The sequence below is a fragment of the Pangasianodon hypophthalmus genome, chromosome 17 (genome assembly GCF_027358585.1).
Source record: "Pangasianodon hypophthalmus isolate fPanHyp1 chromosome 17, fPanHyp1.pri, whole genome shotgun sequence".
In the NCBI taxonomy this organism is placed as follows: domain Eukaryota; kingdom Metazoa; phylum Chordata; class Actinopteri; order Siluriformes; family Pangasiidae; genus Pangasianodon; species Pangasianodon hypophthalmus.
The window spans coordinates 10,033,236-10,059,368 of record NC_069726.1 but is presented as its reverse complement, the minus strand read 5'-3'; the positions used below and the strand labels follow the sequence as shown (position 1 = coordinate 10,059,368).

The 26,133-nt window shown below is 39.8% G+C and overlaps 1 protein-coding gene across 11 annotated transcripts in view; it reads left to right on the top strand.

Moving 5' to 3' along the window:
* Positions 1-26,133, top strand: part of nbeaa (neurobeachin a) — a 157,352-nt gene that overhangs the window by 54,921 nt on the left and 76,298 nt on the right. For all 11 annotated transcript variants that reach the window (XM_026941772.3, XM_026941764.3, XM_026941767.3 and 8 more), the window contains exons 2-7: positions 13,985-14,216; positions 17,312-17,412; positions 18,384-18,479; positions 18,824-18,945; positions 22,082-22,208; positions 25,906-26,025. In XM_026941772.3, coding sequence (XP_026797573.3) covers positions 13,985-14,216; positions 17,312-17,412; positions 18,384-18,479; positions 18,824-18,945; positions 22,082-22,208; positions 25,906-26,025 — 798 coding nt within the window. The remainder of the gene's footprint in view (positions 1-13,984; positions 14,217-17,311; positions 17,413-18,383; positions 18,480-18,823; positions 18,946-22,081; positions 22,209-25,905; positions 26,026-26,133) is intronic.

Genomic DNA, 26,133 nt, shown 5'->3' with positions numbered 1-26,133 from the left:
TTTTATTCCTCTTATATCACAGCATTATGCGCGCATTAACAATTTCTTATTTATTAAAGAATGTCATGTCATGTGTTTTATCTGTTTCTAATTACTTTTAATGTTGTGGAAGGTCTGCGAAACCAATTAGTTCCTGTTTTCACTTATGGAATAACGGCTATAAACAATTGTTGCCTCACCAGACTCTATGTTTCTCTCACTTGTATAATATTTCATACTTCTATATTTCATATATATTTTTACTGAATGATTTTTTTTTTAAATTTCTTCTTGAATACTTCTCGCTTGCATACTTCTTGCTGCTGTAATCTGCGAATCTATCTATCTATCTATCTATCTATCTATCTATCTGTCTATCTGTCTATCTATGCTGCATCACAGGGCAGCTTAACCTACTAAAGGGAAAACGATTTCTTCCCTGTTCTGCATACGTAAGCTCACAGACTCCTGTGATTGGCTGGTGTTGCTCTGATTGACAGGGGACAGTCAGTAATGCCATCCCACCCCGAGGCATGGCTGATTTTACTCCTGTGACTCCCAGTCATGGCTGGATGTCCCGACAAAATGATGAACAGTTTACTTTGCACCACTCGGGATCTCTCTTACACACATTATACAAATCCCTGTGTAAGCTGTTGCTATAGAAATGCTAACATTAGAATGGGTGTGTTAATATAAACATGTGATTCGCTTTGCAGCCAAAACTAGCAGAGCTGCTCTTATAGAAAATGATAGTTTTGTCTGTGGATAGGAAGTTAAATACACGTGGTGGGTTTATGGAATATTCTAGTGTTGGTCTGTTTGTTAATATTACTACACTTTTCCATCCCTGTATTATCACTATGTCTTAATATAACCTTTAAATAAAAAAAAAAACGGTTTGAAAGCTGGTTGAGTTGTTGATCGTTACCCACTTGTTCCAGTGCTGAGGACTCCATACCGTGCATGTTTTTGTCTATACTTGTCTATACCTTCCTCTAGTACATCTCCTCCAGCTCCAGTAATAGCCATGACCTTCAGGAGCTGAATCAGGTGCATTCCACCTGCGCAAGACATGAAGAACCCAGGAGGAGGATTTTCCATCCACTGTAATACAACCTTAAATTTGGCTCATGAATTCCAGACGTTCTCCACAAACCCATCCTTCTAGGCAGCTCTTTTCATCTCTCTAGCAGCCATTCTTATTCGAATGTTGGAGTCGTGACCTTTAATACCCCTCACACCGATAGATTCCGCCGTACTGCATGTTCCTCTCAAGCTGTGAGCCAGAGAGTGATGAATGTGGAGAGGAAAGCTGTCAGCAAGTCTGCAGCTCTACAGCTCTACAGCTCTACAGCTCTACTTCTGCTTCTCCCCAGCCTTATTTCAGCATGTAAATGGATGGCTAATTTATTTCGCCGTTTGTTCAGAAGAGGGCCTGTAACGAAAACATGGACATAATAAGAGGAAGCTTCTGGACTGAAGATCAGTTCGTGAGCACAGCATGGGCAGGGATTAGAGGGTTGTAATGTACTTTCTCTCAGTAAATATTTTCTATGCTGTTTGCACTCTGTCATTTTTTTTTTTTTTTCATTTCAAGATTGTGGTCACCCGTTAATTACCATCTCTCCTTCAGCTCTCTCACCTCCTCCTTTTTGTCTATGAAAAGCTCCTTTCAGCTCGCATTAAGTGCTTAATCTCTGATCTCGTGTCTCGATTCGGCTCTTGCTGCACAATGGGTGTAAATTATCCCAGGTAGCTGAATACACAATTAGCTCTCCGTTGCTACAGATCGTTCCAGGCCCCTTTGAAGGTTCCGATTAATGATGCGGTACTTCAGTGCACCTTTTCCCACTCCACAGGCTAATGGCGGCTAATGGCTGACCAGCCGTGCTCTAGTGTCCTCTCACCTCTGACCTCAGCTCAGTGTCATTAAAATGAGCAATGATGCTAGAGTTCTGCTCATTTGCACACACATCAGCTCAGATGAAGATGCAGCACGTAAGTGATGGGGCAGGAAAATATGCTCCTTTGTAAGGACAAAAGGAAGGTCATGTTTACTGTTGTTCATGTATACAAGCTATTCTCTTTATAAACCAAGGTTACTGTAGAGGAGTGTGACTTGCTGTCCTACAGCTGAAGCTACAGGAGAATAAGTTTATTATTAAATCTGTCACGCAACACATAGTTGTGCTCCCAGCATGAAATTCCTGGTTTACACTGTGGTTTTTTTTATTCGGCTCCTTTCTGGTGGTTTATTAGCGTTTCAGATTTAGAGCTCATTAAAATCACCTTGCTTGGTAACCTCAGCTGCCTCTGAAGTGGTCCTCGCTTGCTGAGCCAATTCTCCACGGCGCTTTCGAGAGAAAGCCAAGCTCGTGCCATTTCGTGCTATGTGAGACAGTAGCCTTTGCAAAGTCTTGGTCTCTGTTCTAAATTTCTGGGTCATCTTGAGGATGAGGTCAGGCCCAATGAGCGCAGCAGAGATTGTTTGGCACTTCTCCTAACCTGGCTGATTTGATAGATTGCCACCCGCGGAGAGAGACGGAGAGGAAAGAGGCCAACCTGGTGTGTTGCCATTACAGTTGGAAGACACACTCTTGGCTTTATCTGAGAAATAGAAGAGAGAGAAATAGTGAGAACATTCAGGTCACCAAACTGTAAGAGGAGAGAAACGAAGCCTTGTACGACAGATGGTCAAACCACAGCAATCCTTAAAAGATCTGAAGTGCGAGCAATTGAAAAAAAGGGGTGAAATATGAGTTGGAGAAAGAGTAGGCCTATACGACTGGAAGCAGTTGAGAAAAAAAACAGTGATGTGTGTCAAAGGAAAATACGTACTGACTATAGCCAAACTTACAGTTTTATGCAAAACATTGTAATTTGCTCATGTAATTGAAACTCTCTGAAATAAATGCTGCATTTCTCTGTGGCTTTTACAGGATTTTGCATAACAGGACAGCGCTACATGATGTAATGGCCAGGAAATGCAGCCTGCTTCTGCTATTTGCTTGACATTGAGGCATGGCTCGTGAATTCTCGCCCAATATGACTAGATAAAACTGGCACTCAAAACATGAAACTTTGCAATACTACGGAGTATATATTTATATTCGGATTTAAAGTGGGCGTGGTCTGTACTGGAAGGGTTTTTGTGTTTTTATTTTTAATGTCAAGCCTACCACCATGCCCTAGAAACACGGGAAAACACTGAAAAACACTGAAAAACAGGGCTGCTGGAAAAAAGAAGTCATTTTCATTCATAAATTATAACAAATAGCTCTTTGCAGAACAGAACTTTATTTGACTCCTGAACCAGGCGCTCTGTGGAACTTTCTTGAAAACGTTCTGGTTTTCTAATGTAACTGAGTAAGCAAGGTAACCGTCTAATCTAATATCTAATAATACATAACTAAATTCTGATCTATAGTCATCTTTTGATCCTAAACCCATATAGCAAAATTGCTGTTCCAAAACTTTTGGAGGGAAGTGTGTGTGTGTGTGTGTGTGTGTGTGTGTGTGTGTGTGTGTGTGTGTGTGTATATAAATACACACATACACACACACACACCCCACCGAACACTTTATTAGGAACACCATAATAATACCAGGTAGGACCTTCCTTTGCTCTAAAAACAGTGGCATGGATTCCACAAGATTTTGGAAACATTCCTTTGAGATTCAGATGAGATTCTGGTGACTGGGAAGGCCACTGAAGAACACTGAACTCATTGTCATGTTCATGAAACCAGTTTGAGACGACTTTTGCTTTGTGACATGGTGCATTATCCTGCTGGAAGTAGCCGTTAGAAGATGGATAAATTGTGGCCTTGAAGGAATGCACATGGTCACTGACAATACTCAAACAGGCTGAGGCATTCAAGAGATGACTGACTGGTATTAACAGGCCCAAAGTGTGCCAAGAAAACATTCCCCACACCATTACACCACCTCCACCAGCCTGGACTGTTGACACAAGGCAGGTTGAGTCCATGAATTCATGCTGTTGATGCCAAATTCTGACCCTACCGTCTGTGCGCCTCAGCAGAAATAGAGATTCATCAGACCAGGCTGCATTTTTCAGTCTTCAGCTGTCCAGTTTTGGTGAGTCTGTGCCCACTGCAGCCTCAGCTTTCTGTTCTTGGCTGACAGAAGTGGAACCCGACATGGTCTTCTGCTGTTGTAGCCCATTCGCCTCAAGGTTTGATATATTGTGCATTCCGAAATGCTTTTCTGCTCACTACAATTGTACAGAGTGGTTATCTGAGTTACTGTAGCCTTTTTGGCAGCTCAAACCAGTCTGGCCATTCTCCACTGATCGCTCTCATCAGCAAGGTGTTTCCATCCTCAGAACTGCTGCTCAGTGGATGTTTTTTCTTTATTGAACCATTCCCAGTAAACTCTAGAGACTGTTGTGCATAAAAGTCCCAGGAGATCATCAATTATAGAAATACTCAAACCAGCCCATCTGTCACCAGCAATCATGCCGTGATCAGAATCACTGAGATCCCATTTTTCCACTTTTTTTTGGTTTATCTGAGCATTCGCGATTAATCGAATTGTTAAGTGTAAAATTAAATAATGAATTCAAAAGTAGTATTGTGCACTTTTATTTTAAAAGTACTGCTGTATGAACAAAAGTGCAATAACATTTGGTTTGCAAACACTTTAAACAGATAAGGTGCTTTTTACAGCAGTATTCCCTTTACACAGTAGCAGTTAAAAAATTTAATTTAAAATATTTCTTGTAAATCTCAACTTGAACATTAATGTAATCAAATTAAATATAAAACCAAAGCTATGTGCCACTGCCAGGGCATTAACGTTTAGTCTAGTTTGTTATAGAAAAACAAGTTATGCTCAGAGCCCAGAGCCCCGATCATAACATTATAACACGTTCAGAGCAACAGCAAGTTAACATTTATAAATGAACATGTTCTGAACATGTCACGGAAGAGATTTAAACTGAAAATGTCCATGTAAAAGTTCGGTACCTTTCTCCATGTTTCTGTTCCAGTTTTCCTGGTTCATGTGCACGCTTCAGCAGTCTTAGGCCCACCCCAAATGCTCTCATTGGTTGAGATGCGTGATGACGCCCATCCCAAGCCAGTACTGATCAACATCCCACCCCTCTTGTGCCCCATCGTTTGTCTGTATGTGTATTCAGAGCCAGTGAGCAACGGACTTTCGAAATAACAGTTTTATAAATTACTACTTCAATGCATGATAAAATAATTGTCTGCGTTAATTAATTAATGCGTTAACACGATAATAACTCTTTAACATGCCCAGCCCTAATATATATATATATATATATATATATATGTGTGTGTGTGTGTGTGTGTGTGTGTGTGTACATATAAACTACAAGCCTGTACTATACCTAATGAAAATGAAATCGTCCTTCAATAATCAACAATCTACCACAACAAAGTGAACACTTCAGTCAGTAAAGTGACATATTTTCATTTATTTGTTTATTTCAGATGAACCCTTTTACTAATTTTAAATCTTGTTGTTTACAATTATGTATGCTAAATGTTTATCATATGTGTATAATAAAATCCCATGGAGTTGAAAAAATGCAAAAAGATGAAAAAGTTCATTGGATTTTTTTTGCTGACTTTTTGCTATTGAAAGTTTTGACTTGAAATATGTAATGAGATAAAAAATGTTACAGTAGTTACAGGTTCATCTTGCTATTATGACTCCCGTTGTGCAGAATCCGGAAGTGTGAAAAGGATCTATTAACTAATTTTCTGGATGAGCGGATGCACTGAGGGGTTGCGTAGCTTTTCATTATTTGTGTCAAAGGGACTACTGGTTTATTGTCAAGGCCATTGGGAGTGTGTTTACTGTCCATATGCCTATCAAACTACAAACTGTCTGAATTGTCTCTGTTTTTAGGATATAGAAATATAAAATATCTGTTAATGTCTTGGATCATAAATTTTATTTCAGGTCATGCCTGTAATAGAAAGCTCCAGAACGCATGGGCTTTGAGGAGGAAAGTTTTAGCCCTCGTGCTGACTGTCTGAGGAGGTTGTAGTGTTCTGGAGCTCACTGTAAAAACTGAACATGAAGCCAGTGTTGGTGGAGCTCATGCCAGCTGCTTCCCTCCCTTTGGCACTGGCCTTGAATGGATAGTCTTGCAGTTGCATAATTAGATGCTCAGCGGTGCACTAGAACAGGTTTGCTCTATACCTCTGGCTCGTCTCCCAATTTCAGTTTTACCTCTAATTATGCTGTTCATCAAAGCCTTTGGTCGAACAGCATGGACTTGATTGGAAATGAGGGATTCGTGTTGCATTGTTAAGTGTGGTTAAGGCTGTGAACATTGTTAAACTGAGACACGCTCTAAAATTATGATTATGGTAATAGTCTCTATTTTTACTGCACTTCAAAATTTAAATGCCTAAAAGGGTGTGAATAGTAAACATCATCATATGTTCCATAATTTGCATGGACTGCTTCCATCAGTAAGTGGGAAAAAAACTCGATTCATGGATATGGAAATCAGTCAGTCTAGCCTTGTGGAAGTAAATAGCAGGAAAGCAGATGGTTAGTCATGTACCTCTGCAGTCCTTGACCTTCAAAGCAAATGGCTGCAGAGAGGGGAGAGACAGAGCAGCTGGCAGTTCACACAGTCATCATATCAGTCTCATTTAAAGTAGTGTCCTAACTGAATAAGTCAAGAACTGGCATTTCTGCTTTTAGAACTCAACCATTGCACTGCATTGCTCAGTCCTCATGCTCGAGCGATGTTCTAGAGCAGTGCTGCTCAATCTCTCTCGCACATTTCCCTCCTCTAACTCACCCAGTTCAACCTAGTTCAGGCGTGTTACTCAGCTGATGAGTCAAATCGGGTGAGTAGGAGATGGGAAAACACCAAAATGTGCAGGGTGGAGGTACCAGGGTTGAGAAATATTAATCTAGAATTAATTTAATACTGGTATATTGTGCATCCGTTTTTAAATTTCCAGCAGGAGGAACATTAGCTCATGTCGTCTGAATCAATTTTTACAGTTTTATTACATGTCTTTGAAGCAAATCACTGGTTTTGGACTGCTTGTGTTGGTAGTGAGATAACCTCTCACACTGAAAGTGTGTGTGTGTATGTGTGTGTGTGTGTGTGTGAGAAAGAGAGTTGTGCAGTGTGACAGAATTAAAGGCCATAATTATTGAGCAAATGGATTCGGCGCATGTAAAAACACTGTCATGGCAAGCCGTGTGTGGTGATCACTGTAGCAGCCCATTAGGACACGACATACATATAGATGGAAATGATGGAATGCATCTGCTCTACAAATTATATCTGTCCATATCCACAACAGCACGATAATCACCATACACACAACAGGCTTGCCGCTTGGGCTTGGGCTTCAGTGAAGGAAATCTGCTACTACACGCTTGTACGGGGAAAAGCTCCTGTCCTCTAGCTCAAAAGTGTTCTTCGGTTTGTCCCTGGAGGTGAAATCTTTAAGGCTTGAAGTAGAACAGTTACTGTGGACGTTCAGTTTTAAGTACAAGTTCATACAGCACGTACTTCTCTCAGTTATCTCAGTGATCTCGAGAGCAGTACATCAGTACTCTTAGTCTAAATTCAATGTATTGAAATATATTCAGTTGTATATGGATGTCTGAATTAAACTTAATAAAAGAGTCACTTTTAAAAATGGTGATGGAAACATGTCTGTACACATGATGTGATGATTATTCTAAATGTCATCTGTTGTGCGTAGTGTTATTATTATTGCCATCTTTCTTACACGCACAGTAAATCTGCAGTTTGAAAAAAAGCTTTAAACGTCTTTTATAAAATGTCTACCTGATCTCAGTGCACTAACTGACCAGAGACATCCAGTCTGGCCTGGTTTATATTAAGTTTGATGTCTTATACACTTTATATAAACAATCATCTTTTTATCTGTGCTAAAAATACGTCTGGCTGAAATCAGGAAGTTCCAATAGCATCGGCAAAGAAGGGTTTTTTTGGCCTATTTTAAGCGATGTTCACTGAGGATGTGTCTGAAGTCAGGGAATATTTGCAACAGTACGCTTGAATATAATACCACCTGACATGATGTTAACCACAAGCAGGTTGTGTTTGTGTATGGGGTCAAAGAGAGGTCGCACAAACCACTTACACACAACATTTATGCTCTACAGAGTATGTTAAGAGTATACACCAGTAGAAGCAAAGCAGTCAGCTGCAGAAATATAGTTTTCAGAGTATATCGTATGGCATATCTGTAGAAGTCAACCAAGAATTTCGCTCTAGAACAGGACCAGGACTTTTCCATCATTTATAACGTGCTTTATAATCTGTACTTCAGTTGTCAAAAGTTTTATGAGATTTGATTTGCTCCTTTTCAGATTTTATTGGTTTCCGTATTAAATACAAACATGTAGATAGATAGATAGATAGATAGATAGATAGACTTTATTGATCCCATGAGGGAAATTCTTGTGTTGCAGCGGAATGGTCAGTAGCAAGATACAACACGTACACATACAAAATATAAAATCTAAAATATAATAAGTTAAATGAAATGTAGTAGTGCAGGTATGGAACACAGTTGTAGATTTAACCAGATTTACATCAGTATTTACATAAGTACACTTGTGAAGAACTGGCAGCGAATAATGAATATGAAGAACCTTGAGAATGTAGAATATAATGACAGCTTTCTAAATGATAGCTTTCTTGTAGTAGTGTAAGTAGTGTAGTAGTGTAAGTGAGAGGAAACAAAACAAAAGGACTAAAAGAAATCAGTTAATCAGTTAATGGAGACTATGAGTGTCATGGAACGGAAATGGAGGCGGATGCAAGTGAAAACACACGAAACATAATGACCATGAAACCAAACGAGGAGTAACGACGTGGTAACATGCTACACCAATAGCAATGACGACGAAAGACAAAAAAAGCTAGACACTGAGTTCTGTACAAGACGTGACTTAAATACTAGTGCTCATTCAACATTAAAACATGAATCAGGTGCAAACAGTCGTGTGACTTGAGTGTCGTGATCATGTGATGCGCAGTGACTGATGGGAGTCGTAGTCCTGTGCCGTATTCAGTGCAAAAAGAAAAAAAATGAAAAACATCTGGGGAAAACCAGCACTCCCTGGGGACTCATCAGCTCTCGAATCCTTAATTGTCTTTAATTGCCCCCTCCCTTGTTCAACAAGTGACACAAATTGTTTTGATTAAGAAAGCCCTGGGACATGTACATGTTCTGATAGAAGTCAGTGAAGTTTAGAGAGATTGACTGGTTACATCATTGGCATGCGCTTTTTCATGGCTGTACATTTACTGTTTTAACTGTAAAACCCATCTGACTACCAGCTTCTTAAAGTAAGAGAATGTTGAATAAGTCTGCTTTTTAAATGTGCTGTAAATACATCCCATTTAACCCTGGAAATATTCATTACGTCCCCGCTACTCCATTATCTGTGCTTATCCCAAGACTCTTATTCAAAGTACACTCATACCGAACATTCTTTCAACACACTGTAATGATTTATAATCTTTTTATATATATTTTCCCCTTGTCACTGTATCCTCTGGCTGCATCATCTTGATTTGTGTAAAACCGCTTTGCGGCAGTGTGTACTGTTTAAAGCCTGATCCATTTGAATTGACTTGGAGTTTAACGATGTTGGATATGTTGAAGACTGCGTTAATGTTGTGTATCTGTGTTAAGGTGTAGAAGAGGATCCACTGTGTATGGACTGAATGTGTGTTGCGTACTGATGTCTGTAGAACAATTTTTTAGTCATCCTGTATGATAACAAATATCGAAGAATTAATGGAGAAAGTGTTGGGTGGGTTCGAGAGGAAAGAAGGCGCTCATCTGCGGTCTCTAGTCTGCTGGGTGATTCCACTTGGACAAAAACAAACCGCATGCTCATGTGTCTGTATGGTTTAATGCTGTGAACATTGATTTGAACAGAGAAGAAAAAAAAAAACCTAAAAAACAACAAGTGTGGGGACTTTATTCTTGTCTGGCTGTTCTAAATTCTGCTCAGATTGTCCATAGATTTTTCTCTCTCTTAGTCACTTTCTCAGATTGCCCCTCCTTTGCATCATTCTTGGCTTCCTAGCAATGTGGTGCTACACAGAACCTTTATCCGTGTCCCTGTGACGATAAGCTATAGTCGCAGACAGGATCTGTTCCAGTCAGCATTGTTGCTACGTGTACAGGTATTCCGAGCCATATGCAATTTTAAATGCTGTCACTTTGCCCGATTCCTCACTTGTTTCTGACTAGTTTTTCTGTCGCCGTTTTTTTGTCGCTTTATTCGCGAACGTTCATGGCGTCTTATAGCTTGTACGATAGACGGTTGCCTGGCAACATCACATTAAACACTGAAGGGAGGTTATATTTCTGCCTTGGAGCAGAGCAAACCCCTCACCATCCACTGTCGCCTACTCTGAGGTGTCAGAGGAAATGACAAACGGCTTTGAAATGGCCCGGTCTTCTTTAAAGACTTCTCTCAAATACACAGAGTATACTAACAGAAATAAAGATGTCTAAATATTAGCACTGCACAGGAGATGTTCTGTGCACTCTTACTGGAAGTCTTAAAGGAAAGTAGGGTGGGAAATTAATTCCTCCGCGGTGCCTAAACACTGTAAGACTTTGGCCTAATTTCAGCTAATGAATTCCACGTTCTTAAGGATCGATGTCCCTGTGATGGCCCTGCACCTTCCCCCGTCGTTTCCATCTGATGCGGTAGAGAGCAGGACCGTTCCTCTTGTTTGGAGAGAATGATCAGTGACCGTTTAAAAGCCAAGCTCAGCGTTTGAGTTTCAGAGGTGACAAAGCCACTTTAAAGCAATGCAGCAGAGAAATGGGATAACGTATCGACTAAGCAGGGAGTTACATTGCATTTATCTTACTATCTCAGGAGTAATACCACTTTTAAGTTTGCCCCACTTGCTCGTCTTTGTTTTTCAGCCTGGATGCCCGAGCAAATCAGATTCCCCTCCGCTTGTTTATTGGACTCTGTTGTCTGGCTCATTTGAAGATTAATTAGCTCATTTCTAAAAACAGACTAGCTGGTCTGCCTGGGATGTGGCTAATTATTTGTGGAGGCCGGCTGGCTGGCTGAGTGAGTTATACAGCGACTGCTGGAGCAGGTGTTGTGTCTTTGGCATAGACTGTAAATGCACTCTGCTAGGAAACTCTTTTATAGATGAAATGCCATGGGAGTGATCTATCTATCTATCTATCTATCTATCTATCTATCTATCTATCTATCCATCCATCTGTTTATCAGCCTTTTAACTGTAAAATAAGTTCCATGGAGCACCTCAACACAGATTTATTTTTAATGAACATAATCCAACTATTCAGTTATTAGACTCCTTTTTGGACTTTTTGGACTTACTGTGCCCATTGTCTGTCTCAGTAGTCATTGTACTGTCTTGTGCTGTCTGCGCATGTTTGCACTTGTGCACTTTATGTATAAATGTATGTAGTCCCTTGTAGTTGTTCTGTGTTTGTCTTATGTAGCACCTTGGTCCTGGAGGAACGTTGTTTCATTTCACTATGTACTAACTGGCTGTATGTTTCAAATGAATATGATATGTTCAATGAATATTGAATAAAATAAAAATTACTTGATAATCTGGCTATTATTGTAGTCATAGAGCATTCTATTGCTGAACTATTCATCAACAGATTGCAATGGCTAGTGATTTCCACAGTTTAAAAAAAAATGACAGACCTCTTGGCTTATGCTTCACAGACCCTGCTATGAGAACCGCGATGCTGAGGGGATATAAATAGATGCAGTGCAGATTTACAGCAGCCTTAGCTAAAGAATGCAAACAACCCTTTATCAAACCTGAATCAGGTCATCAGCTCATTAGCGAGCCCTTGAACTAAGCTGAATCAGTCGTGTTTGACTAGACGTGCACTAAACCCCACAGGTCCAGGAATGTTGATTCACACCAAAAGAGATTCTGTTTGCTGGTTTCTGCTTCACACAAGCTCATAATGAAATCTGGTACCACTTAAAAGTTCCTGAGTGGTGTGTAATGTGCAATCACAGAAATATGATGATTTTTTTAAAAAGAACATTACCATGCCATATCTTTATGCGTGTGCTATCTAAAGCGTGCGGTGTGTGTAGGAGGTAAAGAAGCTTGCTATGATCCTTCTCCCTCTCCCTCTCTGTGTGATGTGCTATTGACTCTTCAGAATGAATAGTGTGTATTTACATTTATATGGGGTTGCAATAGTCTGAGGTTATGTTTTATTCAGCATTAGCTGTATTTGAAGCTTTCTGAGTGTATTTATGCACATTCTTAAGATCATTCTGCCATGCATGAAATCTTCATGATGGCACACACTGCTGTATTTATCAACATCTAATGTGTTTCACGAGGCTCACATTAATATTCAGTTTCTTTTTAGAGTGTTTGTTATTGACTGCTAAGCATCTAACAATTAATCATCCATTCACTAATGGCCACTGAGGGCTAATGGTGCAGTAGTAATCTATTGGAGTGGTTATCCTTGGCCTGCCTTACAGTGAACTTTGTGGCTTGAGTGTTAGGACGTGGAGTTATGCGCTTCTGCATACCACACACACACACCCACACCCACACCCTATCACACTGCAGCAACATTTCGACTAAGGCAGGGGTGTCAAATTTTTGGCCCACAGACCTAATCTGTCCCACCAAATGAATTGAGAATTAAATTAAATGAAACCCACCTAGTGGACCATAATAGAATTAAAGTTTTGAAAAACAAAAAAGAGCTAGTCTCTGTTATTCCTGTAGCAGCTAAAATAGAGCAATAAACTCAGGGCCATAAACTCAGCTCCTGACAAAATGTGTTTGTGATAAATAATTGCTCATTCGAGAGGCTATGTGACAGATAATCCATGAAGTCCATTTCACTTTCAGGTTGTAACACCAAAATGAAACGTGGAAAGTTTTAATTGGGAAAATTAGGTGTGTTTTTTTTCTCAATAAATTTCAGTGTGTACTTGTGTTTTGTTCTTGATATATGTTCAGTTTGTGCATTAAGAATGTACATTTCAGATAAATGTCGTTAAGTGAACCCGTATAAGAGGAGTTGTTGGAGTGTTTTTGGTCCGCTGAACTGATTTGGATGCTTGATAAGTGTAATATGGCCCGTTATCTAAAATGAGTTTGACATTTCTAGACTAAGGCAAGGTCTAACTGTTCTGAAAGGTTATTTAATGTTTTCTGTAAGTCGGAGGTCATTCATGACATCTTCCACTCTGAATGCGTTGTTATTCTGACGAGCATCCTGAGCTTATACATGGCTAAAATAAGAGTTCAGTAACAACCCAAGGCCATGTGCCAGTCAGCAGCTTGCATTACTGATATGTTAATTGGACAGCACTTTAACATGCAAAACATTTCATTATCTCTGTCTGTACTGGCAGAAGTTGTAATGATTTATCAGTGATTAATGGAGACACTTTGAACACAATATGAAAAGCACGGAACCCGAGGTAGTCAAGCTTGGCTCAGCTTTGTGCAGATTTTTTTCTCGCCGCGATATCATTTATGGAGAATCGAGTTCTTGTTTCTTGCATCTACCTTGTTTACCCCAAGGTGCAGGGCTTTGCAATAGAACCAGCCAATTTCATGGCTGTTGAGCTACTAGAGTGATTACTGTGTGCTGCAGAGCCATGCCTCTGATTTGTGGGTATGCTTTTCCTCCATGGCGCTACCTCAGACAGGAACTTTATATGTCATTATCCCAGTTCTTTGCCCTCAGCCCTTAAATAAACCACTCAAATAGCCGAGTTTGTCAGGCCTTTTTTTTTTTTTGCATCTGTTTTCACAGCTTTTTCAATAATTACCCCTCAGCCTTTTCTTCTGTCCATCACTCTGTTTATTATTTCAGTTCTTTTAAATTTCTTTCTGTTTGCAGTTCTCTAACAATCTCCTCTCTTGCCTCCTAAACCCATGCTTGTTTTCTCATCACCTTTTTTTTTCCCCCCTCAGCTTGTCGGTGGTGAGTTTGACCTGGAGATGAACTTCATCATCCAGGACGCGGAGAGCATCACGTGCATGGTGGAGCTCCTGGAACACTGCGAAGTGACGTGCCAGGCTGAGATTTGGAGCATGTTCACGGCCATCTTGCGCAAGAGCGTGCGCAACCTGCAAACCTGCACCGAGGTGGGCCTCATACAGCAGGTGCTGCAGAAGATGAGCTCCGTTGACGACATGATCGCAGGTACTGGTGGCTCCTGCTCAGATTTCAAGTCTGGATAGGATCATTTATACAAGGTGTCAAAAGAGATCATAACTCTTCCAGTGTTTAGTCGAGAGTCAGAATTCACTGCAGTAAAAATCTGCTTCATTAGAAAAATGGTTTTGTGTTGTTTTTGTCTGTTTGGTGTAGTTAAATTCACAATAGACATTGCCATAAGCAGCTTTACCGAAATCTGGGTGTAGATTTAAATCCCTAATGAGCAAGCCAGAGACTACAGACTCATCCGGGTGACATCCGATAGTGGGATTATAAATATATACTGTATACTGTAAAGGCAAACCTTACTGAGTGTGTTAAACGGATGTTCAGTATGAGAATATTGTGGGCACAGAACAGTCTTTGTGATTGCAGCAGTAGTTCTTTTATAGTTCCCCTTGACAGTATAATCTAATCCTACACAGATTATGGTTTTTGGCAGAAAAAAAAAGATGCCTCTACTCTAGTCATTAAATACTCATGTGAATAATAGCCTTTATTTTCTTAATTACAGCAGTGGCCTGTACATTTTAGTTGTTGCTGTCCTAATATGTAAAGCTGCATGTTTTAACAGACTTATCATTCAGTTATTCCTTATATGCCCCTGATTTGCATTTTTAAATCATGTTGGGCTTTTAACATGATTAGAATATCAATTATTACCTTTTCTTTTTTTTTTGTATCCTGTCTGAACAGTCCTTAAGTGAATTTCCTGTGCTATAGAGATTAATGAAGCTGGGTGTTGGCAAGTTTCTGCATTGCTACTGCTAGTTCATTATGTAATGATAAAAAAAAGAGTTGTGAACATGGAATGCTGTCCTGCAGTTCTGCAGTAACTTGTGTTTGGATGGCTCAAGCCCTCTGGTGTGGATAGAGCCTTCTCAAACCTAATCATAGAGTCAAAACTCGTACTGTGCAGTAGTGGGATTCTCTCCATTCCTAGAGAAGAACTTGATGAAGTTGCTGCATTAAGCAAGCAGACACTCACCTGGATCCAGGAAGTCTCGCAGGTTAAAGGTCAGACATGGAGACTAGAACGTGGCTGGTCCTCTGTCTTGAAAGTTGACTGAAATCTCATCCGCAGTCAGTACACAGTGGAGTGACAGTGCTGCTACATGAAAGTCCACCTGGAGCATGCTGATGGCCCTCTCCCTCTCTTCTCATGGAATCTAAAGCATTCTAGGCTGCATATGAAGCTAAGGCCGGCCTTGTATGATTTGAAAAAGCAAACATGAGCTGTGAATTAAACAGTTTTTAGAGTTGCCTTGATTGACATGAATACATTTTCTGTGATTGCTTTATTGCTCATTATGGGGCTTAATGCACTCAAACCTGGTTCTCTTATCTTATTCTAATGTATTTGGGTCAAACCACAGCGGGTAACATGGTAACCAGAACATGTTAGCTACAGAATATACGTCCTAAGCTAGCTAGCCAGCTTACTAAGTTAAAGTTAGTAAAAAAATATATATATATTTATTGTTATGACAGCAGCGACTCGTGACCATAGACTATGGTGGGGCAAGACGATGTAATGGTGTAAGAGCAATGACATAGCCTCAAATAAAATTTGAGTTGAGAAGCGATCACATTTCTGATGTATGGACATTATCCCACTCCATTATCCACTCCCCTTTTTCCAATTTTTGGAGTGTGTCTCACAATAGAAATGATTCTGTGTGTCCTAGATACACTGGGCCTCATTTATCAGTCTTTTAGTAAAGTCGTGTGTAAATGTTTGCCTAAGCCAAAAAGAACTAAAAAATTTTTGCCAGATTTACAAAATTTTCGGAAACGCCGATCGCTCACCCATAAATTAGCAGGCACATACACAGCACAGCTGATTTACGTTTGGTGACGCCCACAAAACTCCATAAAAGGTGAAACTCACAGCACTAAAATGAGAGTTAACCACTTTCTCAGGGGTAGAATTAAAAAAAAAATTTTAGCTGTGAATTAAGCGAGTTGAAAAGAAAATGGTATGACATGAAAACGGAGGAGTACTCGGGTAATCATGCGCATCAAGCACATCACACAGGGAAACTGCTATGTTTAAACTGGTTTAAGTGTCTTGGCCAAAGTGCTGGATCTAAAGTCTTGCGGAGCGTTAAAACAAGATACCGTGGCCAATGGAACCGATTTATGAGGCAGCTGGCTTATAAATCATCCTCCAAAAAATCATACCAGTCTTTAAACATCCTTTCCCTCATAAGCGCAACCTTAATCTTCTGTTAGCTGAGGCATTTGTTTATGGCTTAAGGCTATGCGGAGACAGACCAGCCCTTCCTCCGTTTATACGGCCACATTTCTTTTCTTATAATTCAATGATTAGTTTTATTTGTCTTAATTTAGGGGTTGTGTTGGCTCGCTTTCTTTATTCTTCATATTCTTTAATTAATGCCAATGATCTAGAAAGAGGATGTGTTTTTGATAGAGCCTACAGAGCACTTTTATAAGTCACTGTGGATAAAGACATCTGCTAAATGCTGTAAATCTAAATAAATAACCAATTTTATATATATATATATATATATATATATATATATATATATATATATATATATATATATATATATATTTTTTCCATAACTCTGTAGTAGGTAAATGAGGCAGGACCTTGCTGTACTGCGATTGTGCGTCACCTTGAAAGACGAGCAGATCACTGAAACATTGGCTTATATCTGTCAAATAGCATCATTTTTTAAATTGTTGGTCACTTAAGAGGCCATTAGTATTTCAACAGAATTTAAAATGTATGGGGTTGTGAATGAGAACTTGACTATGAAAGTTAACTCAAGGTTAATTAATTTTGTCATTTTTTTAAGGTTCAAGCATACAAATTAATATTTCCCCAGTGTGGCCTCTTGCCTTTTTTGTTATATTACAGCATGATATAGGTCATTAGCATAGGGGTAAATGCATTCTCATAAATTATTTATGAGGACAAAGCCTTCTTTGGCAGGAAAAAAAAAGGAAAATTGCATGATCAGTGGTATTTCTAACTAGTTCTAGTAAAACTGTTTATTTTTTCGATTTTTGTACATTCTCTCTACCACTGTCGCTTTCTCTCTGTCTTTTAGACCTCTTGGTGGATATGCTGGGGGTTTTGGCCAGCTACAGTATCACAGTGAAAGAGCTGAAGCTGCTGTTTAGCATGCTGAGAGGAGATAATGGCATATGGGTGAGTAAAAGACACACATTCCCCCAACATCAGTTCATCCACTCATAGCTCACTGATAGTCATTTTGACAGAATATGAATCCCTGAGGAATTTAATACATGTGGCCCCTAATCAGAAAACTTCTTGAGGTCTGACGTCAATGAGGTTCAGAGCCTGAGGGGAGGAATGTGCTACAGGAATGATGGACAGGATATTGATTAGTTAAGGTTTGGATTTACACTGGGGGTCATAGCCGAAAAATATGGATTTTTTTTTTCCCACCTCATAATCTCATCCATGCTTATTGAAAATGGTTGGCTCTGGGCTACTGATCAGAAGGTTGCGAGTTCAAACCCCAGCACCACCAAGCTGCCACTGTCAGCCCCTTGAGCATGGCCCTAAATCCCCTCTGCTCCAGGGGTGCTGTAACATGGCTGACCTGTGCTCTGACCTCAACTTCCTAACAAACTGAGATATGCGACGAAAAGAATTTCACTGCACTGTACATGTATACTGACTGTGACAGTGAAGGCTGTCTTCTTTCTTCTGAAATGCTCCACATTTTTCTAATTTGTTGGTACTTGTTTTTGTATTTCTGTCTTTATCACCTGCCTGCTTTCCATTCCACAAAATGTCTACATTATTGTAAGATTGTGAGTTTAGCCAGGATTCATGGGTGGGAAGGAAAGCCTTCTGTTCTTCTCTGTCAGTCAGAGTGATGCTATCTCTAACTATGGGCAGTTAGCACTCTCCTCCTCCCCAGGAGTTGCAGTTCAGAAAGATGCTGTGGATGCTTTTCATATGTCTGTGAGGAAGCATGTGTTACACTTCACCCTTCCAGGCTAGTACCTGCTATGCAATAGGGAGGAATAACTGAATGGCCAAAACTGAGAGAGATTTTGTGAAATCTGTCAGCTCTTATTATCCACTCGCTTAAAAAGCTTTTCTCGGTATCTCCTCTGCCTTTTTATCTGACTCTGGACTTTCTGCAGCCGAGGCACGCAATCAAGCTGCTGTCTGTCCTGAACCAGATGCCTCAGAGACATGGCCCAGATACCTTCTTCAACTTCCCAGGACGCAGTGCAGCGGTGAGACACTCACTCTCCTCCTCTTCCTCACAGCATGTTTTAAAATCAGAATAACATTTCTCTAGAACTAAAGGGAAAATTGTGCCAGATCGACTGTACTTCACATTAATCCTTATTATATGTAAAAGGAAGACATATGAAAGGGCTATTGCAACAGTATACAATGCTCTCAATTAAAAGTTTTAAAAGTTTTTGGTAGTTATATGAGTCTTAGGTTCCAACGGCTACATGTTCCCCATTTCAAGATGTGATTTGCATTTGAGTAACTGTACTGGTGTTACATTTATGCCTGCATGTATATGTTTGTGTTCTGATGTTGTATACGTAATGTCTCCTTTGTCTAGGCCATTGCTTTGCCTCCCATTGCTAAGTGGCCTTACCAGAACGGTTTCACTCTCAACACATGGTTCCGTATGGACCCTCTGAACAATATCAATGTAGACAAGGACAAACCCTACCTATACTGGTAAGTACTGTCATCCAGGACCAGTTTTCTTCTCTAGTCCAGGCTTCCCATTGTAATTGTAAATCATTGGATTAAAATAAACGCCAGGGATCTCGGGGGTCTAAACCTGGATGAATGGCCGGACATGTACGAGAATAAAGTGTTACTCTTTTTGGTGGGAGGATACTCTCCTGGCCTGGCCTCAGAGGGCCCACTGTTAATTTTATTGAGTGTTGGCCTATATTTCATGCTACTAAGAAAAGCTCTGTGCTGGAAGGTGTCCTGCAGGATGGAGTAGGTAAATATGTGACTAGCTAAATGTCACAAGGAGAAACAAAGTCAGGTGAAGTGTTTATTTAAAAAAAAAAAGCTGTCGCAAGATACCATAGGTTTCTTGTTTACTCACGCCTAGTCACGTTATATTGGTACTGACCTTTTGATTTAATTACACTGTTGCCTTCAGAAAGCACCCAAATGGTTGATTTTGTACAAGTTAAATAAACCTGAAAATAGCTTTATTAATGTGCAAAGCTTTTTACAAAATCACATACACCAATCAGCCGTAACATTAAAACCGCTGACAGGTGAAGTGAATAACATTGATTATCTCGTTACAGCGGTACATATTAGGGGTGGGATATATTAGGCAGCAAGCGAACAGTCAGTGCTCGAAGTTGACATGTTGAAAGCAGGAAATGTGAATGAGGATGTGAATGACCAAATTGTGATGGCTAGACGACTGGGTCAGAGCATGCTGGCTATGACAGAAAGGTGTCACAATGCATCGCAGCTTGCATAAGAAGGTGGCCTGGTCTGACGAATCACATTTTTTACATCATGTGGACGACCAGGTGTGTGTGTCGCTTACCTGGGGAAGAGATGGCACCAGGATGCACTATGGGAAGAAGGCAAGCCAGTGGAGTCAATGCGTTGCTCTGGGCAATGTTCTGCTGGGAAACCTAAACATCTAAAACTTGTTGCAGATCAAGGAGACCCCTTCACGGCAACGTTATTCCCTAATGGCAGTGGCCTCTTTCAGAAGGATAATGTGCCCTGCCTTACTCAGATATTGTTCAGCAATGGTTTGAGGAACAATTGGCTTGGCCTCCAAATTCGCCAGATCTCAATCTGATCAAGCATTGAGATGTGCTGGCCATCAAGTCTGATCCATGCAGGCCCCACCTCACAACTTACAGGACTTAACGGATCTGCTGCTAACATCTTGGTGCCAGACACCACAGCACACCTTCAGAGTCCAAGCCTCGATGGGTCAGAGCTATTTTGGTGGCATAAGGGGGACCTACAATATTAGGCAGGTGGTTTTAAAGTTATGGCTGATCGGTGTATGTTGGAAATTATTTAAAAGTACTGTTATGACTTTCCACGTTTTAAAGACTGAAACACCCTTAAAGCTACACTCAATTTGTAGCCAGGTTCATTTGAGTTCATTCTGTTTGTGATTTATTATTATGATTGTTTATTATTTTTTAATTTTTTTAGTTCATTCCGTTTGAGAAGCCAAGGTCATTATTTTCTAATACACAGTGCATTAGATTATAGTGTGATGAAGAACTTTACCCATGAGGTTCTTGTGCAGGTGGGACAAGCAATAGACCATTAGAGGGAATGTAACAAATATAACCTTATTTATTAAGTAATGGCTCTGAGTAATGAACATTTACACAGATAAAAATATATATATTGTGTGTGTGTGTGTGTGTGTGTGTGTGTGTGTGTGCGCATGTGAGAGAGAGAGAGAGACACCACGCAGTGCAGAGTGAAAACATACCCGTACGAACAGCTAAAAACACTGCTCTCATTAGTTCTTATGCTAAATGAAAGATGTGTGCTGTTAGGCCAAGTGTCTGACACAGCAAGGAATGAGAATGGAAGTGAGCAACAATTTGTACTGAAAAGCCAGGACTTCTCTAGTTCCATACCGTTTTGTGTAAAATATTTCAAGCAGCATGTCAAGTGGCTGTTCAAAACCAAAAAAAAAAAAAGGACCTTTTAAGTGGCTTTAGTGGAGATCACTTTCTATTTATATGTGAGTAAATATATAAAGACAGAGATGTACATTTACTACATTACATTTTTCAAGCACATTTTTTTTTCTGTGTCTAAATATCAAATGGTGTACAATTGTAGTGCACTACGTAGAGTGTGTGAGGTCGTTTTGTTATTCCCCACATCGAGCACATGAAACACAGGTCTAATGCAGATACACTCTGCAAGTATTTGGCCCCAGGTCAAATCTAACTGATGATCCCTGCTGTAAATTAAGTTTATTAAGTTTAATTAGCTTAATTAATTGGCTTGAAGTGGTTTATTTCAAAACCACTTTGTTTGTTTGTTTGTTTTTTGCAACATCACACAGCTCAAGGAATTCTCTCACCATTTTTCATTTATTTGTCCATTTGACTTGGGAGGCTTCCTTTCTGCATTGATACTCATGACGGCGAATACCGTCTCTTTATTATGTATAGTAGTACTAACTCCTGATCAGCTGAAAGTGAAGTAATGGGAAAACTGCATGTGTTGAATTTTTTTTTTTTTTTTCCTTGCTTTTGATTCTCTTCAAAATTGTGGATATCTGTAACCATGCCGAAATCAGCATGGAATCCTGAAACTGCTGAGAGAGAGGGGGAGAGAGAGAATAAGAACAAAGATAGCTCTGATAGTCTTCCGTCTTATCAACAGAACCCGGCTTGTTCTGTAAATGCTGTTCTTTATGCAGCCGTGTTTGTCTGGAGTTCTGTGATACTCTTTAGCTACTCTGATGTATCCCCATCTGAGCTCAAAACAAATGTAATCTGCGCACAAAAATAGTACTTGTATTATAAAAAGTAGACGTGATTTATCTAAGTAAAAATAATAATTCATTTGTTCTTTCATGTTATTGGTGAGCTGAGTGGATTTCCCAATATGATCCTAGTGCTTCGATTGTGGCACATCTTGCAGCTATGTAGGCAAACTTTATATTTCTGGCTACACTGTTGCACTCAGCTGAAAAAACAGGGTTCCTTCTGGGAGTAAAACATGAACATGGTGATGGAATAAAATGCTTTAACATCTAGACACAACACTGCTGTGTTTGAGGAGTTTGCCAGCATTCGGTGTCATCTTTTCTTTCCCCTCTGCACCCTTTCTCTCCTAGTTTCCGAACGAGCAAAGGAATTGGATACTCTGCCCATTTTGTGGGGAACTGTTTGATCGTGACGTCGCTAAAGTCCAAAGGCAAAGGCTTCCAGCACTGCGTGAAATACGACTTCCAGCCCAGGAAGGTGAGACTTGCCTTTTCCACGACACCTCAACACTTAATGTTTTTCAGACTTGGTTCTGTTTTCAGAGTCTTCCTTAAGAAAATAAGTTGCGTTCTCTAGAGAAAATACCGGTCTCCAAAACGGTCTTAAATTGTATATTTAAGTTCACTTTACTTGGTGTTCACGTAAACTGTACTTAAACTGTTAAGTTCACTTAACTTAGTGTTCATATAGTGTGCTTAAATAATGACATTAACTTGACTTGGTGTTCGTATAACGTACTTTATAGTTTACTGACCGTGAATCGATCCTGCCACAGCGCCACAGGCTAGCCACTAGCCACCAAAAGTCTCCATACAGAGAGGAAGTTAACACTTTTCAGCAAAATGTAACTTTATTTACAAAACATCCTCTACATGATTGCCATTTCTATGTAAATGCACAAAAAGTCGTCTCTTCTACTCATGGTGAACTCTTGAACTTCACTATACCCGTACCAGCAACAGACCAGACGAAGAGGACTGCTTTTGCAATTATCTACCAATCAGTGCATGAGTTCTCTTGTTGCTAGGCGGAACTCTTTGCATGGCCAATCACATCAAAGAAAGACCAGAGTGAACTATTTTAAAGAACCATGATTTTGGGTTCATAACACTTGAACTCTTATGTTTATGTGTTTTGTAGGTAAATAAGGTAAAGGAACTTAAATTTTTGATTTATGGGTACAAATCACAGCATTTTAAGCCACGTTTAGTCATGATTACTTGATTGTTTAAGTAAAGACAACATTAAGGTTTACAGTGTTCTATCAATACTGCTTTCAAAGTAAGTATAATCTTACTTCTCTAGCTAATTTTCTGTGCTTGTATTGGCACTTTACTGCTGCAGAGATTTCCTCAGGAACTTCACAGTAAATATCAGCAGCTTATAGCTTAATAGGAATCTTTTTTTTTTTGCTAGTACAATCAGCCAACTGTGAAATCAACCACAGCACTGCAGGCACACATATGGCCTGGAGTTTTAAAAAGCACAAAAGATCAAAAGCAGTATGGTGTGAGATGGACATGTGATACAGTGCAGCAACTTCAGTCAGACTATTTTTCTGCATTGGATCATTTGAAATGGAGCTGGACTGTATTGACTCATTAAATGGAAATTTTGTAGCGCTCAGGACACATATATGTTTGCAATCCCTTGGTATCTAGGTAGAAAAGAAATTGCAAAAAAAACTATATTGCAGTACATCCACAAATCAGTGTTAATTTAATTGTGCTTTTCTGTTCATAATGACTAAACAGTTAACATGTTTAGTTTTTTTTAATTCCTATTTATGACATGAGTTTTTCAGACAGGTATAAACACTTCAGTGGTCAGGAGTCATTTGGATCTGGAAAACAGCTTTCATAAGAACTAAACAGAAAATGTTGATCTTCACAGAATCAGGAAGGGGTGTTAAAAGTTATGAAAGTGTCAAAAGACAAACTTCCACAAAGACAGAGCTAATAAAAACCACTTAAAGACAAGTGGAAAAAAAATCAACATGATATTTCTGAATACAATATAAATATGGTCATTAAATACACAAATAAATATTTTTCTTCTTTGTGATTACAAAGGAACATGAGCAAAACCTTGCAGTTCATGCAAACCTTTGACTTAACTGCTCACCCTGGAGGCTCTCGGACATTTGAATACATCTGAGACAAGAATCTAAATCCTAGTTAATTTTCCCTCACTGCTGGGACATGGATCCATCTGGAGTGCTAAATCATACACACATGCAAACGCACACATATGTTCACACACAAACACACACAGAAGACCTGGCAGCAGTGTAGGTGACACGCTGGTGTTCACACTCTAGCACCTCTCAGCATGGCGTGAGGGGGCTGCAGCTGGACAGGAGCACTGCACTTCCCCCAGCCACCTGCGCTCTCGCTCTCACTCGCGCTCTCTCTCTCTCTCTCTCTCTCTCTCAGTATCTGTCTTTTTCTCTCTACCTGATCTCTCTCAGCTACATCTGGCTTTGTCTGGTTTCCCTTTTGACCCGCCAGATTTCCGCCTCACACTCCAGCAACACGCATTGTTCAATATGAAATGAATTTTAAATAGGCCAGGAATTTTACTTCCTGCAGATGGTTTTCCGAGAAGGAGAACAGAGGATTGGCTGCCTATTAGAAGGAAAGTTGCAAGATCTCCCAGCTTTGACAGTCAGAATCATAAACACACACACACACACAGTCATGCTGGTGCGGGCTGCTGGATCGTGCGCTTTGCTTAACAATGAAGCTTGCTCACCTAATTAGCGTGCTACCTTGTCTGGCAATTAGAACAGCTCTGTGTGTGTGAATGTGTGTGCATGTGCTGGAGGGAGATAATCAAAGAAAAGAAAGGAAAAAAAAAAAAAAACAAGAAAAAGAAGAGAAAGCCAAAAGCAATAATGGTCTTGCAGTGATCAAACTAGAGCTTTTGTCAAGTCAGAATGATTGTGCTTTTAGCCACTTTGGGTGACTCATCTTTATCTCAAGCAAGCATGAGCTTCGGTTGAAATAAGAGTTACCATAACATAACCACAGTCATATATAAGCATCCATAGTGGCATTCACACTCAGATCACACAAATCCTTTCTTCTCTAATGGTTTTTAAAGCCCCTGTCAACCTATTTTAATGCTTAGCTTCTTACTGTTATCTTTAGCTTATGTTCTTTCTTTTTCAAGGTGGGATTTGCTCTTCAACATGCTTCATGCTGCATATACATCATATGGGAATAAAAATAAACACCTCTGACCTCTGAGTGTTAATTCCAAGTTTTAAGAGCTTTCTGTCAGCTTTGATTTCTCTAACCAAACCTGAAAGTGAGGCAGCTGACAAACTGAACATGCTGTACATCCAAGAGAATAAAGTCATAAGATAAAGATAGTGGCAGAGCAGTCCGTTGAGCACAAACTGCTTGCTGTGATACCACTAGAAACTACATGCTAATTACACCCTACAAAGTGTTTTGACTCATAGCTTGTATTGAAAAAAAAGGAAAGGGGTTCTGGAAACATTCCCCGAGGTCATTACTAATCTTTTTAAAATGTTGACAGGTTGTTTACCAAGAAGACGCCACTGCACTCATTATGCAATGCCCACACAGTTGTGGGCAAGGGAAGGCTAGAGTTTTTGTAGCATTTGATTCTACCTTTGGTAAAGGCTTTAAACATAAGAGGAAAAATATTCAGTATCACAAAATGTTTGAACATCTGTCACCATGTCGAAATGGTGAAGCTTTTTGGAACATCTTTAAGCCAAGACATTCTCAAATTAAAGGAGGCAGGGTGTAGATATAACCAAACATTTTCTTATAAACAAGAAACTAAAAGGAAGGGCTTCAATAATAATACACCATCTTCACATAGGACTCATTAACACTTCAGAATGATTTTTTTTTTCCCCTCACAAGCTTCCTGATATAAATCAGGTTTTTATCCATCACATAATCAGACAGTTAAGTTAGTCTGTGCCAAAGTCTAGTTAGGTCTAGTTAGTTAGGTTAGCTCTAGAATCCAAACAGGGATAAGGCTTGTGAAAGCTGGTGAGGACTTAATATTAGAATTTGCATTTCTGAATAACAGCGTGACCTTTGAACGCTTATGAATTGGAACACCGTCTTCTCCTTGTCCTCGTCTACATTGCCCTCATTTAGGCTCACCCCTTCTCTCCTTTGTTCTGCAGTGGTACATGATCAGCATTGTGCACATCTACAACCGCTGGAGGAACAGTGAAATCCGCTGCTATGTGAATGGCCAGTTGGTCTCTTACGGCGACATGGCCTGGCACGTCAACACCAATGATGTAAGTGTCTTCACAATGATTAGCGCCTCTACTTTAGATAAGCACTTCCCCCTGAGGGTAGAAGAGAACCAGCGAAGACAAGGAGTAAAAAATGGTGGGTTAAAATAT